The sequence below is a fragment of the Ylistrum balloti genome, unplaced genomic scaffold (genome assembly GCF_031769215.1).
Source record: "Ylistrum balloti isolate Yb309-2 unplaced genomic scaffold, AGI_CSIRO_Ybal_v1 Utg370470, whole genome shotgun sequence".
Lineage (NCBI taxonomy): Eukaryota > Metazoa > Mollusca > Bivalvia > Pectinida > Pectinidae > Ylistrum > Ylistrum balloti.
This window is the reverse complement of record NW_026782309.1, coordinates 494,577-515,866: the sequence shown is the minus strand read 5'-3', so window position 1 is coordinate 515,866 and position 21,290 is coordinate 494,577. Positions and strand designations below refer to the sequence as shown.

The window sequence follows — 21,290 nt, the reverse complement described above, 5'->3', positions numbered from 1 at the left end:
GTGATGTGTGGCTGTATTATTTAGTCAGCCACCCAGGCGGCAGTCGGTGCTGATAGGTGATGTGTGGCTGTATTATTCAGTCAGCCACCCAGGTGACAGTCGGTGCTGATAGGTGATGTGTGGCTGTACTATTTAGTCAGCCACCCAGGCTACAGTCGGTGTTGATAGGTGATGTGTGGCTGTATTATTTAGTCAGCCACCCAGGTGACAGTCGGTGCTGATAGGTGATGTGTGGCTGTATTATTTAGTCAGCCACCAAGGCGGCAGTCGGTGTTGATAGGTAATGTGTGGCTGTATTATTTAGTCAGCCACCCAGGTGACAGTCGGTGCTGATAGGTGATGTGTGGCTGTATTATTTAGTCAGCCACCCAGGCTACAGTCGGTGTTGATAGGTGATGTGTGGCTGTATTATTTAGTCAGCCACCCAGGCGGCAGTCGGTGCTGATAGGTGATGTGTGGCTGTATTATTTAGTCAGCCACCTAGGCGGCAGTCGGTGCTGATAGGTGATGTGTGGCTGTATTATTTAGTCAGCCACCCAGGCTACAGTCGGTGTTGATAGGTGATGTGTGGCTGTATTATTTAGTCAGCCACCCAGGTGGCAGTCGGTGCTGATAGGTGATTTGTAGTTATATTATTTAGTCGGTCATGCGCAGTTCTAGCGTTTTGCAGTTGCTCACTTTTGATCCCTTTCAACATCAATGACGAATCTTAGAAAGATAACCACAATCAGCATCAAGAATTCATATCTTCAAAAGTAATAGCTATGATCGTATCCAAAAAATATATTCCAGAATAGTCAAAATCTATGGTTTTCCTGCATCATAAATATTGATACCAGAAAGAAGCCATTCTACAGAATGGTGTACGGGTATGATAATGTATGTGTTTGGAAATTCTATGAATATTTCGCCACTTTTTAACAACTAAATTACATATCTATGATACTCAATGTTGACAGTGTTTTGGAGATTAAGTAAAACACATGTGGCTCCAAAAGCAGTTAAAACTGCCTGTATTTGCTAGATGTTATCTCAGCATTGATAACCAGAGGGAGAGTTTAACAATAGTTCTGAGCTCAATCAACAGAAGTTTTGTATTCAATGTCAATATGATTTTGGGGCATTGTGAGTTCCTTCTTTTTAAAATGAAACTGCCAATATAGATTTGATTAAAAATGTTCAGAAGATTGTACAGAAGACACTTAAAAACAAATTTAGAATTTTATAGATGAAACCCAAATAATGAATTAAACTGCATCATACACAGCAGTTTTGTGCTTCAAGGAATACCAATGCTACCAAGAACATGAATCTTGAAGTTCAGGGTGACACAGAGGAAAAGCAATTTTTTTCTATATGTAAAAATCTAGATGTGTGCACCAACTCTAAGACTTAATCTTTTGAAAGTGAAATTACCTTTACTAAAAAAAACAACTTTAACTTATCAGCAAAGCAAAATCGATTGAGACTCTTGACCTGATAAACAAGATGAACAATTTTAAAAGGAATCTGATTTTTTATTTTCAACAAATCTATAACCATTAGTTATATATATCACATAATTGTACCGATTCTGTATCATTAGTTATATATATCACATAATTGTACCGATTCTGTATCATTAGTTATATATATCACATAATTGTACCGATTCTGTATCATTAGAAATATATCATACACTAACTCTGTAGTAAGTGGAAATACATGTGTTGTCAACACATGTTTAATTACTCCCAGCCAGTCTGGCAGTGGCAGTTACAACTGTATCAGCAGTGACATCACAACATTATGGCACCATTGTCATATCATAAAAACAGACTTGTAGCTAGTAGGCTGCTAATGTTAGCAGGATTCATAATTATTCACAAGATGATTCTACTCTTTTATTTTAATCTTAGTACAATTATTGAAAAATAATTTATAAAATTTCTGTATTATAGCTGCTCTCAGTTTCCATTTAACAAGATAAAATTCTGTACATCATTTGGCTTCAATTCATACACTGACAGTAACCATTTTCATTTATAAACACAGAAAATCAGGATATTTCTATTCATCTAACATATCACGGAATATATCTCATCAAGAAATTATAATATCACAACTATATAATAAAAAAAAATTAAAAATTAGAATGTTTCACATTGTCAACAGATAAAATAGCTACAGCAAACCTGGATAATAGGATGGCAAATAAATAACACACACAACATTCACTAAAACAGTAAATAACCCAATCATATCCTGGCCTTATACATATACTCTCTCAGAAACCAAATCATATCCTGGCCTTATACATATACTCACTCAGAAACCCAATCATATCATGTCCTTATCTATATACTCTCTCAGAAACCCAATCATATCCTGTCCTTATACATACACTCTCTCAGAAACCCAATCATATCATGTCCTTATCTATATATTCTCTAAGAAACCCAATCATATCTTGTCCTTATCTATATACTCTCTCAGAAACCCTAACATATCCTGTCCTTATACATACACTCTCTCAGAAACCCAATCATATCCTGTCCTTATACATATACTCTCTCAGAGTCCCAATCATATCCTGTCCTTATCTATATACTCTCTCAGAAACCCAATCGTATCCTGTCCTTATACATACACTCTCTCAGAAACCGAATCATATCTTGTCCTTATCTATATACTCACTCAGAAACCCAATCATACCCTGGCCTTATCCATACACTCTCTCAGAAACCCCATCATATCCTGTCCTTATACATATACTCTCTCAGAAACTCATTCATATCCTGGCCTTATCCATACACTCTCTCAGAGTCCCAATCATATCCTGGCCTTATCCATACACTCTCTCAGAAACCCAATCATATCCTGGCCTTATCCATACACTCTCTCAGAAACCCAATCATATCCTGGCCTTATACCTATACTCTCTCTGAACCCCAATCATATCCTGGCCTTATCCATACACTCTCTCAGAAACCCAATCATATCCTGGCCTTATCCATACACTCTCTCAGAAACCCAATCATATCCTGTCCTTATACATATACTCTCTCTGAAACCCAATCATATCCTGGCCTTATCCATACACTCTCTCAGAGTCCCAATCATATCCTGTCCTTATACATACACTCTCTCAGAAACCCAATCATATCTTGTCCTTATCTATATACTCTCTAAGAAACCCAATCATATCATGTCCTTATACATACACTCTCTCAGAAACCCTAACATATCCTGTCCTTATACATACACTCTCTCAGAAACCAAATCATATCCTGTCCTTATACATATACTCTCTCAGAAACCCAATCATATCTTGTCCTTATCTATATACTCTCTCAGAAACCTAATCATATCCTGTCCTTATACATATACTCTCTCAGAGTCCCAATCATATCTTGTCCTTATCTATATACTCTCTCAGAAACCTAATCATATCCTGTCCTTATACATATACTCTCTCAGAGTCCCAATCATATCTTGTCCTTATACATATACTCTCTCTGAAACCCAATCATATCCTGTCCTTATCCATACACTCTCTCAGAAACCCAATCATATCTTGTCCTTATCTATATATTCTCTAAGAAACACAATCATATCCTGTCCTTATCTATATATTCTCTAAGAAACACAATCATATCCTGGCCTTATCTATATACTCTCTCAGAAATCCTAACATATCCTGTCCTTATACATACACTCTCTCAGAAACACAATCATATCCTGTCCTTATACATATACTCTCTCAGAAACTCATTCATATCCTGGCCTTATCTATACACTCTCTCAGAAACCCCATCATATCCTGTCCTTATCTATATACTCTCTCAGAAACTCATTCATATCCTGGCCTTATCCATACACTCTCTCAGAGTCCCAATCATATCCTGGCCTTATCCATACACTCTCTCAGAAACCCAATCATATCCTGGCCTTATCCATACACTCTCTCAGAAACCCAATCATATCCTGGCCTTATCCATACACTCTCTCAGAAACCCAATCATATCCTGGCCTTATCCATACACTCTCTCAGAAACCCAATCATATCCTGGCCTTATACATACACTCTCTCAGGAACTTATTCATACTCTATCTTAACTGACCATTCAAACACTTTTCACAATCTTATCTTAAACTAAAAAGAATGTTTACTTTCAGAAGAGCAAACATTATACACATTTATAAAACAATTACATGTCATAACTTTTGGTTAAAAATAGATTTGAGCTATTTAAACAATTCAATGTAAAGGCTTCATGAACAAAAACATACATTCTGGATATAAAACCTTTCTACATGGATAAAAGACATAGTTTTAAATGATATAAGACCTTGTATAAATATGTTTATACTATAGCTATAGTAAAACTTAGCCTGTCTCTCTGCCTGAACTTTGACACTTAGCAAACTGTAGTACTTTAGTCCAGACAAATGAAGTATCACAGATACCCCATACACATTAATAAAACATATTAAAAACAATTCTCACAACTGATCATATATTGAATATCTGTATAAGTAATTAACTACACTTTGTTATAAATATTAGATGTCCTTGCCAATTCACCTGGGAATTGTTGGAATTTCTAAATGAATTAAAGAACTGATTCAACTTTAACAATCAATAAATGCATCCACAGCTCCACAAAATCAACTTCCTGCAATCTTCTCTAAAGAGTTCAATTTCCATAATAGTACCTTGTATTAAATAACTAAATTGGGCTATAATTTTTATAGATAGAAACATTGACCTAGTTAGCTAGGCCTTCAAAACTGTAATTTAAATTCGATTCATTTCTTCCAAATATCAAAATAAGGGATTTCATCAAACACATCCAGACAAGAACTACAGAAGCACCAGGTGTTCAGCAGGAAATGTTAATAAATTTATATTATTATATCTACAGACAATATCATTGAGATCAAATGCATTTACTATTATATGGTGGTGGATTTTTAGCTCTAAACATTATATTTTAAGAGTTATCTCCCCTGTCAATTTGCTAAATACCTTTCTAAAATTTACCCTCTTACTATGATAACATATTTAATAATGATAACAAAGATAAAACCTAAAAGCATGCAGATAATTATTATTTACACCCTCTAGTATAAAAAACATCATAAACACCCAAGATAGATATTCTAAATATTCACTTTATATCATGTGTGGCCAGACAAGGAGAGTAAAATTGAAAGGTCTGGCAAAGTCAAGATCCTGTTCAATTTATGAACCAATTTATTAATGTATTTAAGAGAAAAAATTATCATCAATACGATACCACACATTCTGAACATAATCTAACAATCCGTTAAAAGAAAACAAAGTGAATTGTTAAGAGGTGTAATCATGAACACAGAATGATAAGAGAATTTGGAACAGGTAAGCGAGATCCTTCCCTCTGGTACACCACATCAGCAGTCCGTAGCAGTCCGTAGCAGTCAGTAGTGAGCTGGTACGGTCTGAAGGGCTTCATCCCTACTCCTCTGGGTCAGTGTACACTGTAAACACAAATATATGTCATATTGAATTAAAAGACAATCAATGAGAGGAATAGAGTCTTTCATTATTAGCTGACCAAGGGAGATAACCATAGTTAATTTATACCTGTCTGGTACAAACAATACACCATCTAACAAAATATCGGTTCAAAATCCCAATCCTGTTCAGAGAAAACTGGCATTACTTGACAGTATTTCTTTTAAATTTTAACTTTCAGGACCATAATTTTTGGAGAAAAGGTGATCAAGACAAAGCATGTACTTGTCCTACAGCTCCTCAGTTTACAATTAGATGTTAAAGTTTTACAGTTTGAATCTTCTTCTGAGAAAATGAACAGTAACAGAGCAGAAGCTGATACTTTCTAGAAGGTTCAAGGGTGATAACTCTGGGAAAAAAAAACAGTCGACTCGAACCAAGGAAACCTTAACCTACATCTTCTTGTGATACAATTACTGTATATGTTCAATATTTCCTGCCATCGGAGTAAAGGAGCTGAAACCAGATATGGCAACACTTTATACCCTGGTCATGTTGGGGGCATAATAAAGTAGAAGATTGATGTGTTACAGCACATGTCAATAAACATATACTGAAGGACAGTTGCTGCTGATTGTTCTATTCTTTGTTAACTACAAACTACACCAGCATTAAGTGGGTAATACATCAGTAAAAACAAAAAATCTGTCTATCTATTGATGTTGGTCAGGAATCTCTGTCTCTATGAAAGTAATCATAAACCAAAGGTAATTCAGCCCCTTCATTGTTCAATTTGTAATTCCAACCACTGCAAGAATGTCTCTGATTAAATATTGATAATATCCAGTTCTTCAGAGAAATTACTTGCAGAAAGATGTCTGATCCTGCCTTTCAGAATTCTAATTCTAACAACCTTCCCCAAATTAAGTAAGAGTAAGTCATACAGGTATATATACTGGTAGGTGTAACCCTCGTAAAACAGCCCCATTAAGAGACACAGACAACATCACCACTAATATATCAAAACACAATTTATTTCATGATAATCTTTGGTCCATAAAACTAAATATGTGAACACATAAAAAATTCTTTAGCTAAACAAGTTACATTTAATACTTCACATAAAATATTTTCAATCAGATCTTATTGTATAATAAATATATTTGGACAACATAGAACATTAAAAAGATTAAAAAACTACATCATCTTCAGATCAAAAATAAAGATATCTGTAACAATATCTGGGTAAAATGTTTCACAGGTAAATTATTCTGATTACTAGCTGGTTTGTTGCATGGCACCGATTAGCATTACATGCATGTATTATGTTTCAGAAATACCTAGAATTACAGGAAAAGCACTATTTATTGATGAAAAAAAAATTCAGACAAGTGTATATTCAGCACTATATATCAAAGACCTTATCAGACAGGTGTAGCACTATATATGTATTATAGAAACTTTCACACAGGTGTAGCACTATATATCAAAGACCCTCACAGACAGGTGTAGCACTATATATTAAAGACCCTCACAGCAGGTGTAGCACTATATCTTAAAGACCCTAACAGACAGGTGTAGCACTATATATTAAAGACCCTAACAGACAGCTGTAGCACAATATATCAAAGACCCTAACAGACAGGTGTAGCACTATATATTAAAGACCATATCAGACAGGTGTAGCACTACATATTTTAGAAACATTCAGACAGATGTACTATATGTTAAAACCCTGTCAGACAAAAATATGACTATATATTTCAGTTAATTTCAGACTATATATTAAAGACCCTAACAGACAGGTGTAGCACTATACATAAAAGACCCTATTAGGCAGCTATAGCACTATGTATTTTAGAAACTTTCAGACAGCTATAGCACTATATATTTTAGAAACTTTCAGACAGGTGTAGCACTACATATTATAGAAACTTTCAGACAGCTGTAGCACTATATATTAAAGACCCTATCAAACAGCTGTAGCACTATATATTTTAGAAACTTTCAGACAGCTGTAGCACTTTATATTAAAGACCCCATCAGACAGCTGTAGCACTATGTATTTTTAGAAACATTCAGACAGCTGTAGCACTATATATTTAAGAAACTTTCAGACAGCTGTAGCACTATATATTAAAGACCCTATCAAACAGCTGTAGCACTATGTATTTTAGAAACTTTCAGACAGGTGTAGCACTTTATATTAAAGACCCTATCAGACAGCTGTAGCACTATATATCAAAGACCCTATCAGACAGCTGTAGCATTATATATAAAAGAAAAGTTCAGACAGGTGTAAGACTATATGTTACAGAACAAGAGATCCCAGAGGGATCTTGGCGCCCACCATTTGAGGATCTGTTTTCAGTTCTTGAAGATTTGTTCATTATTTTTTGTTTGTTACAGGTGTTGTAAATGTTCATGAACTGGTCTTCATTGAATGTACTCAATGATGGCACAAGATATTTTTATTAAGCACCTATTAGCAAATATCATTTGAAAAAGATCCCAAAGTATTATTAGATAGCAGTCAGTTACAGGTGGATAATGGACAATGCTTGTGCTGTATTACTGTTAACATCCAAGATGGCTGCCTGTGGACCACCTTGATTTCAAATCAGTCCAAAAAAGGTACAATGCACAACTAGGGACCAAGGGAAACCAATATCTATGAAATATGAGAAGGATCCATCCAGTTCTTCCTCAGATATAGCAGTAACAAGATTTTACTCTCAAAATCCAAGATGGCTGCCTGTCAGCCATCTTGATTTCGGATCAGTCCAAAAAGGTATAATGCACAACTTGGAACCAAAGGGAACCTGCATATGAAATTTGAGAACGATCCATCCAGTACTTTCCAAGAAATAGCAGTAACAAACTTTTACATTCAAAATCCCAGATGGCCACCTGTCTGCCATCTTGAATTCGAATCAGTCCAAAAAAGGTACAATGCACAACTAGGGACCAAGGGGAAACTGCATATGAAATTTGAGAAAGATCCATCCAGTACTTTTCCAGAAATAGCGGTAACAAGAATTGTTTACGGACGGACGACGGACCACGGATGCAGGGCGATTTGAATAACCCACCATCTATTAGATGGTGGGCTAAAAATTCAGACAGGCATAGCAGTATATATCATAGAAACTTGTTATAGTGTAGTAATACAGTGCAGTTTTCACCAGTTTCAGTTACACAGAGTCAAATTATATCACTTTTTGCTTATATATACCAAAACAAGCAAGGTGAATTCATCAGAAGCTGAACACTTTAAGGTCACGGTCAGTTATGCTACACAAATACACATCTTTACCACAGTCTGGAAATATCAATGGCTAAACAACATCACATTTGATCACAGGTCAAAAGTCAATAACTTGTGGTATCTTCATCCATGTTTACAGTTTCATAATCAAAATTCTCACTTCAGGAATGATCACAAAATGATAACCTCCTCACAACTGAAAGACATTTAAAACTGTTTCTTCCTAATCACAGCAATTTTCCAATGTATCACCATGACAACTATTCATTAGAAACCACCATTGTCACGATAACAAAATGCACAACAGTTGTCTTTACTTGGTGGATGGTCACTGGAATAGTCATATTATTTTATTATTGCACAAAGTCAAGTGACTTAGGGACATCCTGTTGATTGTTGCCATAGCAACATGTGGCCAAGGACTACCATTGGTTAGGGAGTCTAACTCATGCACCAATCACAGGCTAGCTGACTAAGTACCAACACGGGAGGAACAAGTGCAGGAAGGAAACATCGCATTTGCGATGGGTCCATTCTTTGTGCCATAGGTGTGCTGGAAAAGTTAAAGAAATCAGTTTGTAAGAGAAGAAAAACAGAGTCCTGCTTGTCATACAGGTTTCAAGTCACACAATGTTAGATCAAACACACAATACACATATCTCTCACACGTTATTTATCAGAAACATGACAACATCACAGGAAAGAAATAGGAAAGCATAGATTGGGATTAAACAACTGACCACAGTGATTGCTATACAGGGCAGTACAACTTCACGGAATCTGGTGTGCATATTGATGGTCACATGCCAGAAAGTCAGAGTGCAAAAGAAGAAAAGCTTATATAGATACAAAAGTGAATATAGAAAATATAGATAAAAAATCATATCCAGCAGCCAAAATGTTATCATATAAATATATATAAAGTAGCCATTTTCTCTATCATATGATATCTGTTTTAAATTACAGCATGCAACATATCATAGGCAGCAGTCTTTTACAACTAAAAGACTTTTTTCCCGTTATACATTCACATGTTAAGTATAAATCATTATTTTTTTTTGCAAATGAACCACTATTTGTTTTGAATTAATCATGAAACTGATTGTCACAGAAAACTGGAAATTTATCTTAATTTGTTTTGAAACTTTTGTGGGGGAGGAAAAAAGATTTCAAGGCTGGTTAACAACTATGTGAAAGTAACAAAAAAAATCTCTGAAATCACTTGAAAAAGCCCACCAAAACCTTGCTGCAGTCTCTGACGGTGAAAACTGAGTAAAATAACAAGCCAGAAGTATATGAAAGGAGATGCAAATGATTAATTTGTAAGAAGCTAAAGGATAGAAAGGTTTCAGCTGTCAGCAAAGTAGAATCTGAAATGCAGATGTGAAAAGAAGTATTGAATGAGTGTTAGGGTGAGCAAGAAGGTAAAGCAAGGTCACACATAAATTACTCACCTGAGGACGCTCCCTGTGAGTGTTGACTGCATCTACATTCAGGGCAACAAACTCAATCTTACAGCCATAAGCCACCGGTGTTAGTTTGATGACTGTGTGGAGTGGGACCTTCAGGTACGCGAGGTCGGCTAAAAAGTACAAAATGTATCAGGTAAACTGAAGGCTGGCAAGGGCACATAACTCTATACTAATGTTCCCAGGAAAAAGAAAATATTGTAACCTTAATAGAGGTATGTACAAGGATGGTTGTAATGTTTAAAATATTCTAAAATCGACTAAAGCAATTAACTTGTGACATGCTCTGGAGTAAACATGTACTAAATAAGCAAATGAAGTCAGGGGCAGATAAATCTATCTCCCTGTAACATGTAAGATATCTACTTGGGCAGATAAATCTATCTCCCTGTAACATGTAAGATATCTACTTGGGCAGATAAATATGTATTATTTTAACATGTTGGACGTCTAGTTGGGAAGATAAATCTATCTTCTTTTAACATGTTAGATATCTACTAGGGCAGATAAATCTATCTTCTTGTAACATGTTAGATATCTACTAGGGCAGATAAATCTATCTTCTTGTAACATGTTAGATATCTACTTGGGCAGATAAATCTATCTTCTTTTAACATGTTAGATATCTACTAGGGCAGATAAATCTATCTTCTTGTAACATGTTAGATATCTACTAGGGCAGATAAATCTATCTTCTTTTAACATGTTAGATATCTACTAGGGCAGATAAATCTATCTTCTTTTAACATGTTAGATATCTACTAGGGCAGATAAATCTATCTTCTTTTAACATGTTAGATATCTACTAGGGCAGATAAATCTATCTCCCTGTAACATGTAAGATATCTACTTGGGCAGATAAATCTATCTCCCTGTAACATGTAAGATATCTACTAGGGCAGATAAATATGTATTATTTTAACATGTTGGACGTCTAGTCGGGAAGATAAATCTATCTTCTTTTAACATGTTAGATATCTACTAGGGCAGATAAATCTATCTTCTTTTAACATGTTAGATATCTACTAGGGCAGATAAATCTATCTTCTTGTAACATGTTAGATATCTACTAGGGCAGATAAATCTATCTTCTTTTAACATGTTAGATATCTACTAGGGCAGATAAATCTATCTTCTTGTAACATGTTAGATATCTACTAGGGCAGATAAATCTATCTTCTTTTAACATGTTAGATATCTACTAGGGCAGATAAATCTATCTCCCTGTAACATGTAAGATATCTACTTGGGCAGATAAATCTATCTCCCTGTAACATGTAAGATATCTACTTGGGCAGATAAATATGTATTATTTTAACATGTTGGACGTCTAGTTCGGAAGATAAATCTATCTTCTTTTAACATGTTAGATATCTACTAGGGCAGATAAATCTATCTTCTTTTAACATTTTAGATATCTACTAGGGCAGATAAATCTATCTTCTTTTAACATGTTAGATATCTACTAGGGCAGATAAATCTATCTTCTTTTAACATGTTAGATATCTACTAGGGCAGATAAATCTAACTTCTTTTAACATGTTAGATATCTACTAGGGCAGATAAATCTATTTTCTTTTAACATGTTAGATATCTACTAGGGCAGATAAATCTATCTTCTTTTAACATGTTAGATATCTACTAGGGCAGATAAATCTATCTTCTTTTAACATGTTAGATATCTACTTGGGCAGATAAATCTATCTTCTTTTAACATGTTAGATATCTACTTGGGCAGATAAATATGTATTATTTTAACATGTTGGACGTCTAGTTGGGAAGATAAATCTATCTTCTTTTAACATGTTAGATATCTACTAGGGCAGATAAATCTATCTTCTTTTAACATGTTAGATATATACTTGGGCAGATAAATCTATCTTCTTGTAACATGTTAGATATCTACTAGGGCAGATAAATCTATCTTCTTTTAACATGTTAGATATATACTTGGGCAGATAAATCTATCTTCTTGTAACATTTTAGATATCTACTAGGGCAGATAAATCTATCTTCTTTTAACATGTTAGATATCTACTAGGGCAGATAAATCTATCTTCTTTTAACATGTTAGATATCTACTAGGGCAGATAAATCTATCTTCTTTTAACATGTTAGATATATACTTGGGCAGATAAATCTATCTTCTTTTAACATGTTAGATATCTACTAGGGCAGATAAATCTATCTTCTTTTAACATGTTAGATATCTACTAGGGCAGATAAATCTATCTTCTTTTAACATGTTAGATATCTACTAGGTCAGATAAATCTATCTTCTTTTAACATGTTAGATATCTACTAGGGCAGATAAATCTATCTTCTTTTAACATGTTAGATATCTACTAGGGCAGATCAATCTATCTTCTTGTAACATGTTAGATATCTACTAGGGCAGATAAATCTATCTTCTTTTAACATGTTAGATATATACTTGGGCAGATAAATCTATCTTCTTGTAACATTTTAGATATCTACTAGGGCAGATAAATCTATCTTCTTTTAACATGTTAGATATCTACTAGGGCAGATAAATCTATCTTCTTTTAACATGTTAGATATCTACTAGGGCAGATAAATCTATCTTCTTGTAACATGTTAGATATCTACTAGGGCAGATAAATCTATCTTCTTTTAACATGTTAGATATCTACTAGGGCAGATAAATCTATCTTCTTTTAACATGTTATATATCTACTAGGGCAGATAAATTTATCTTCTTTTAACATGTTAGATATCTACTAGGGCAGATAAATCTATCTTCTTTTAACATGTTAGATATCTACTAGGGCAGATAAATCTATCTCCTATCAACATGTTTGATACCTATGATGATTTAAGTCATTCAAAAACCATGAATAAATTATTCATAGCTAAAATAGCAGGCACATTTTCTACCAGTAGAAGTGATTTTAAGGTTTATATATTCCTTCTCATGTATTCCTTCTCATGATTCTCCTAAAACTCATTTTTGTCACGTAAAAGATGATCAGGTAAATTATCAGAATCCATTTTTCTTTATTAGAATTATTGTACTGAAAACAGCAATCAATCTTGCCTTATTTCACCTCCAACCTAATTAAAATCCAAAAATATTGAAGCAACTGAATGTGCCAGGTTGAAATGACAACTTAAGTCATCATAATGAAATGATATCCTGAGTAAATGACAGCCAATGTGATTTAAATTCTCAGCAATCATCACTATCGAATAGAGTGTTGGAACATTTTCACATTCTGACAGCCAATATTTCCTGATCCTCAAGGATCACCATTACCAATTAATCTGATAAACTGAATTCTTTTTATTAACAATCACCAAGATGAAATTGAGACAACTGTACACAAATCAGATACTAACTTCTTATGCCCTGCAACATCATATAAAACTATATAATGATGTTCTCTACCACATCAATATTAAACACAGTAAAAAGTCTCTGTGGCTACACTCTTTACCAATAACAATATCAAGTTTTTCTTTTCATGGTTAGTAGTTGTATGTTTTATGAAGAAAAAAAAGTATAGATTTTTGCAATTTGAATAACAAAAACAGCAGACTTTTGGATTGTAAATGACAAGTGTCATATACTTTTTCATTTATTAAATTGTGACCCACTGACTTAATTCTGTTCAGATGAGGTCACACAAGTTATGTGAAACATTTGTCTCTTTAGATTTCATGTGAAACATTGACTCATTACCATACAAGTAAGGTCACACATGACAAGAAAGGTGTCTACTGACTCACTTACGTTTGACACAAAGTATGTAAGACAATGATTCACTTGAGTTTGGTAAGGTCATACATCACAAGATATAGGTGTGAACTGACTCACTTTAGTGCAGGTGAGGTCACACACAGTACAAGCTATGTGAAACATTTACTGACTTAAGCACACATCATGAGATCAAACAATATGAGGTTGTGAATACTGACTCTCTTTAGTTCAGGATAGGTCAAACAATACAAGAAAATTAGTGCAAATGTAACCTTGACCCACTTAATAAAAGTAGTACAAAATTCCTCTTTCAGTAATTTCATTTTGATCTTCTACTTAAATGTGCCTTTCATATACCAATTTAAGAGTTTCCATCTAAATGGCAAGTGTTGGAGAATACTGGAAGAATTTTAAAAACTGTGAACATTTTGTTCAAAACCATATCAAAACAGAGACAGACTACAGATTTATGGCAATAAAACATATAATTTAACACAGATTGATTAGAATCCACTAACCATCTGATTATTCAAAAATCCTTCCTATCAATTGACTTTGGAAAGTTCTTTTTACTCAATTTGGATGGAAACAAAATACAAATTAAAGTAAAAACGAAAGTGGTTTGGGTTAGGAGATGGATGTGTGCTTAGCAAAAAAATACCTTAGCAGCAGATTATTTTCACATTCACAGCCATGTCCAGTCATGTGCATTTTCACGACAGCCTCTTGGGGGACAGGAACATAGGGGATTTCCTCTACAAAGGCCCAAGGAAAGAAAATGCCTAATTTATGTTGTAAACCATGACATCATTATTGAATGTCCACACAAAAAGGTGACATCACCAATGAAAGAACACAAAAAGCTGTGACATCATCAATGAATGATCACTAAAACTTAAAATCAACTCCTTAGGTAAACAAAGGCATTTATATCATAACTGAAGACCTCTGTACATAACATGAGAATTTAATATGAACCAAAACAAAGAACAAAATATACAAATAAAAACAACAAATAAAGTTTTAAAGTGTAACTAAAGAAATGTAAAGCAACAGTAGAGTCCTTACTCATGTAGTGACATGTTTGTTTCATTCTGTCAGTTTTTTCGTAATACAGAGTTATCTGCTCTTGTGAGCAGGTGTTGATTGGTACATCATTAGAAAATTGTGGCATTACTCTCACAAATTTTTAATGAGACTCTCACAAACAAATGAGGTAAAAATCAACAGTTGCCTAAAAAGGACAGATAACAAAAAGACAATAAATATAGAGGTATACCTTCATAATTCATGTAGTATATTTATTGAAATTGTTATTGCAAATCCATTCAAATTTAATCTCTTTCCACTAAATATTTTGTTCTTTTGGTTTTCTTCATCAATAGATCTGGTTTATATCCAAATCTTCTATAGAACTTAGATTCTTTGTTTATTTCAATGTGGTATGATTTGAATACACGTATTTTACATGTTATCAATATTTTCATTGTAGTACTGTGTTTATATATCCTATAATCTCTACACTACTGAATAGGACCTCACTGGTATTTCTCTCATAATAAACCCATATTTGGTCAAATATGTCAGGGTATCCAAAATTATGAACCAATGATATTTTATTGTCTTGCATAAACCCCACTCCCTAAATTTGATATTTGGTAGAATAGGTCTAAGCATTAGAGAATCATAAACCAACCAACAGTTTTTAAATGTTTTGTAAATAGCAACCCCTGATTTTGAGTAACAAATAATGTCAAAAAGTCTTTAGGTGCCCTGAATACATTTGCTATGGGATATATACAACGTGGCACATCAACACCATCATGTGATGAAGTGTCCTTCTTACATTGTTTGAGGCGTCAAATTGTTTGATGGAATTTGACAAGCCTCAGTTTATTTGTTGTACCCAGGTAGTAGCTTACAACCTATAGTCTTATTCTAACCAATCCAAACCTAAAGGGTACATGAAGTTTGAAAAACATGTCTTTTATTTTGAATCTGTTGTCATGAAATTGGCATATTTGCATATATCAAAATGTCAAATCATCGCCAGTCATCTAACTCATAATATCTACATATATTTGATCTGTATCCATTTAGTATTTTAATAACCAGTGTTGTTTCAACATATCATTCCTCATTTCAAAATTGTGTTTCACCTAAAGAGAAAGATTTACATGGTTATTTAAGGAACTCACATAAAAATTAATCACAACTTCATCACACAAAGACAGCCAGGCTACATAGTACACCTCGGCGGAGTCCATCTTTATCTGACTATTCTGAGTAAAAAAATTTTGAAAGAAAAATTACAGGTACCATACCAACTGAAAAGTCATACGAAAATCACTTGCAAAATTATGAAACAGAGAGTGAAAAATATTTAGTAGGTATGAAGATGGTTGATATGGACAGGTGGGTATAGACAGGAAGTGTGAAACAAGAGGTGGTAGTTATAGACAGGTGGTAGTTATAGACAGGTGGAAGTTATACACAGGTGGTAGTTATACACAGGTGGTAGTTATAGACAGGTTGTATTTATACACAAGTGGTAGATATACACAGGTGGTAGATATAGACAGGTGGTAGTTATAGACAGGTGGTAGATAGAGACAGGTTGAAGTTATACACAAGTGGTAGATATACACAGGTGGTAGTTATAGACAGGTGGTAGATATAGACAGGTGGTAGTTATAGACAGGTGGTAGTTATCGACAGGTGGTAGATATAGACAGGTTGAAGTTATATACTGGTGGTAGATTTAGACAGGTGGTAGTTATAGACAGGTGATAGTTATAACAGGTGGTAGTTATAGACAGGTGGTAGATATAGACAGGTTGAAGTTATATACTGGTGGTAGATTTAGACAAGTGGTAGTTATAGACAGGTGGTAGTTATGCACAGGTGGTAGTTATAGACAGTTGGTAGTTAGACAGGTGGTAGTTATAGACAGGTGGTACTTATAGACAGGTGGTAGTTATGCACAGGTGGTAGTTATAGACAGTTGGTAGTTAGACAGGTGGTAGTTATAGACAGGTGGTAGACAAAGACAGGTGATAGACATAGACAGGTGATAGTTATAGACAGGTAGTAGTTTTAGACAGGTGGTAGGTATAGACAAGTGGTAGTTATAGACACGTAGTAGATATAGACAGGTAGTAGTTATAGACAGGTAATAGATATAGACAGGTGGTAGGTATAGACAGGTGAAAGGTACAGACAGCTGGTAGGTAGAGACAAGAATCAGTTATAGACAGAAGGTAGTAAGACACATAAAGTAAATATAGATAATTAATATAGACAGGAGGTAGATAGAGACAGATATTAGATATAGACAGGTGGTAGTTATAGACAGGAAGTAGTTTTAGACAGGTGGTAGATATAGATAGGTGGTAGGTAATAACATCAAGTGGTTACAGACAGGTAGAAGATATAGACAGGTTGTAGGTTTAATGTGGTAGGTATAGACAGGTGAAAGGTACAGAAAGCTGGTAGGTAGAGACAAGAATCAGTCAGAAGGTAGTAAGACACATAAAGTAAATATAGATAATTAATATAGACAGGAGGTAGATAGAGACAGATATTAGATATAGACAGGTGGTAGTTATAGACAGGTGGTAGATATAGACAAGTAGTTGTTAAAGACAAGTTCTAGTATAAGATGGGAGGTAAATAAAGAAAGAAGTTAATTATAGAGAAATGAAATTTGAGGAAAAGTGACAGTTAACTAAGAAAAGTAGAATCTACAAATACAGGTCATAGTGACTGATATATGTGAGCCTGATTGTACACTACAAGTGCAATAAAAGTCTAGCTACATGCTGACACTCAATGAGCACATCACAACTTCACATTCAGCATTAGTGTGAATTCTACTCAACAGAAATTAGATATAGAATACAGAAGACAAGGACACTCACTTCTGAAACAGTCCACAATACAAACATGGAACACAAACTCCCAAAATACAAACTTCTTTTTAGACTTAGAACAAAACACACTAAACTAATACAAACTTCTATACGCCTCAGGTTTCTGTTTCTAAACAATCTAAAGTGAGCAAGCAATATATATAACCTCTGGAAATGTTGGCCTCTACACAAGCACAAATCAAAAAGCAACGCTCATGATAAAACCAGCCTCATACTGGCCTACAAGCAAGCAAGGCGCAAACTTTACAGGAGTTCAGAGTTCACAAAGGGTAAGGTTTGTTTCTATAGTAACATAACAGTCAGAAACAGAGCGCTGTCAGTGTAAAAGGGATGTTTCAGTTACTCTGGTGATTTGACAGATAGTAACAAAAATGTTACTGAGGCAAAAACCTAGAGAAAATAGTTGGCATCATCAGACAGTAAAACCTGTATGCATTGTCCAATGTTTACACACAGTTAAACTTTAATACATGTAAACATAAAGTGAAGTCCTTTTTGTGTGTACAGCACAATAAAACCACAATATGATGTCCATGGTTTACATATAGTAAAACCTTGATATAAGGTGATGATTCCGAAATTCAGTATGATGAAACCTTGATATAATGCCCCTCATTCAGTACGATAAAACCTTGATATAATGTCCCTCATTTAGTATGATAAAACCATGATATAATGTCCCTCATTTAGTATGATAAAACCTTGATATAATGTCCCTCATTTAGTATGATGAAACCTTGATATAATGCCCCTCATTCAGTATGATAAAACCTTGATATAATGTCCCTCATTTAGTATGATAAAACCATGATATAATGTCCCTCATTTAGTTTGATAAAACCATGATATAATGTCCCTCATTTAGTATGATAAAACCTTGATATAATGTCCCTCATTTAGTATGATAAAACCTTGATATAATGCCCTTCATTCAGTATGATAAAACCTTGATATAATGCCCCTCATTCAGTATGATAAAACCTTGATATAATGTCCCTCATTTTGTATGATAAAACCTTGATATAATGTCCCTCATTTAGTGTGATAAAACCTTGATATAATGTCCCTCATTCGGTATGATAAAACCTTGATATAATGTCCCTCATTCAGTATGATGAAACCTTGATATAATGCCCCTCATTCAGTATGAAACCTTGATATAATGTCCCTCGTTCAGTATGATGAAACCTTGATATAATGTCCCTCATTTAGTATGATAAAACCTTGATATAATGCCCCTCATTCAGTATAAAACCTTGATATAATGTCCCTCGTTCAGTATGATAAAACCTTGATATAATGTCCCTCATTCAGTACGATAAAACCTTGATATAATGTCCCTCATTCAGTACGATAAAACCTTGATATAATGCCCCTCATTCAGTATGATAAAACCTTGATATAATGCCCCTTCATTTCACATAAATAAAAATAATGTTAATAAACATATGTAACATGAAATAGCCTTCAATGACAAATCACCATACACCCAGTGACAACATATCTTTACTGCTGTAGAAAATGGATGTAAGAACTGTAATTTTGCTTCTTTGAAAGTAAAATTTTCAGTGTAATTTTACAGCAATCGAACATCTGCTGCCAAGGTTTTTTAAACTGTTATTCAGGTGGAATAACCCAGTCATTTAAAGAGTTGCTTCACATCATCCTCAGTGGGGTCAGCAACCTTATTGAGGTGACACAGAGTTCATGCAGGAATTTTTCAGCATGTTTATGTGACTAAATGCAAATTCTTTCTGTTGAACCACTGTGTTATTGGTATCATAACTTACAGTAAACAAGAGGCCCATGGGCCTTAACGGTCATCTGACAAAAAGCAAGCCAAACCTAGAAAGTGGGTTGAGGTCATTCATTTGAACAAACTTGGTAGCCTCTCCTCCAAGCATCTTACAGGCCCAATATCAGCACTCATGGACTTTTGCTTGTTGAGAAGAAGTCGTTTGTATATTTTAACATATTTGACCCCTGTGACCTTGAAAGTGGGTTGAGGTCATTCATTTGAATAAACTTGGTAGCCTTTCCTCCCAGCATGCTACAGACCCAATATCGGCACTCATAGACTTTTGCTTATTGAGATGAAGTCCTTTGTATATTTTAACATATTTGACCCCTGTGACCTTGAAAGTGGGCCAAGGTCATTCATTTGAACAAACTTTGTAGGGCTCCATGCCAGCATGCTATGGGCCAAGTATTAGCCCCCTAGGCCTTCTAGTATTTGAGAAGAAGTTATTTAAAGATTTTGACATATTTGACCCCTGCGACCTTGAAAGTTGTTCAAGGTCATTCATTTAAATAAACTTGGTAGCCTTTCCTCCCAGCATGCTACAGACCCAATATCGGCACTCATAGACTTTTGCTTATTGAGATGAAGTCCTTTGTATATTTTAACATATTTGACCCCTGTGACCTTGAAAGTGGGCCAAGGTCATTCATTTGAACAAACTTTGTAGGGCTCCATGCCAGCATGCTATGGGCCAAGTATTAGCCCCATAGGCCTTCTAGTATTTGAGAAGAAGTTATTTAAAGATTTTGACATATTTGACCCCTGTGACCTTGAAAGTTGTTCAAGGTCATTCATTTAAACAAACTTGATAGCCCTTCATCCCAGCATGCCACAGGCACAATATCAGCAATCTGAGCCTTTTGGTTATTGAGAAGAAGTTGTTTAAAGATTTTAACATATTTGACCCCTGTGACCTTTAAAGTGGGTCAAGGTCATTCATTTGAACAAACTTGGTAGTCCTTCATCCCAGCATGCTACAGGCCTTATTTTAGTTGCCTGGGCCTTTTGATTACTGAGAAGTCCTTTGAAGATTTAAAGACATTTGACCCCTGTGACCTTGAATGAAGGTCAAGGTCATTCATTTGAACAAACTTGGTAGGGTTTCATCAAAGCAAGCTACAGGCTAAATATTAGTTGCCTGGGCCCTCCAGTTATTGAGAAGAAGTCGTTTGAAGATTTTAAGACATTTGACCCCTGTGACCTTGAATGAAGGTCAAGGTCATTCTTTTTAACAAACTTGGTAGGGCTTCATCAAAGCAAGCTACAGGCCAAATATTAGTTGCCTGGGCCTTCCAATTATTGAGAAGAAGTCGTTTGAATGAAAAGTTTACGGACGGCGCACGGCGGACGGCGCACGGCGCACGGCGGACGACGACGGACGAAGCATGATGACTATAGGTCATCGGACCCTTCGGATCAGATGACCTAAAAATTAACAAAAATTCCAGTCTGTTGTTGTTGTTATTCATGTAAACTTCTCATTTTATAGAAAATTCATGACACAGATCTTAGTGGCAAAAAGTTTTCAGAAATCAATTAACCCACCTCCAGAAAAATGCATTGCTATCATACGGTGACAAACCAAAATTAATAATTACAAGTGACAACATTAGAGATCTC

The 21,290-nt window shown here is 34.7% G+C and overlaps 1 protein-coding gene across 3 annotated transcripts in view; it reads right to left on the bottom strand.

Annotated features, from left to right (window-relative positions):
- Positions 1-1,496: 1,496 nt before the first annotated feature.
- The window catches only part of LOC132555304 (6-phosphofructo-2-kinase/fructose-2,6-bisphosphatase-like), a 57,337-nt gene continuing 37,543 nt past the window's right edge, over positions 1,497-21,290 (bottom strand). For 2 of the 3 annotated variants that reach the window (XM_060219661.1, XM_060219660.1), the window contains exons 13-14: positions 10,202-10,329; positions 1,497-5,502 (exon numbers count right to left, since the gene is read on the bottom strand). In XM_060219661.1, the coding sequence (XP_060075644.1) occupies positions 5,443-5,502; positions 10,202-10,329 (188 nt within the window). In that variant the 3' untranslated portion in view covers positions 1,497-5,442. Of the gene's footprint in view, positions 5,503-10,201; positions 10,330-14,598; positions 14,693-21,290 lie in introns of all 3 variants that reach the window. The other variant, XR_009554420.1, reaches the window with a different exon arrangement.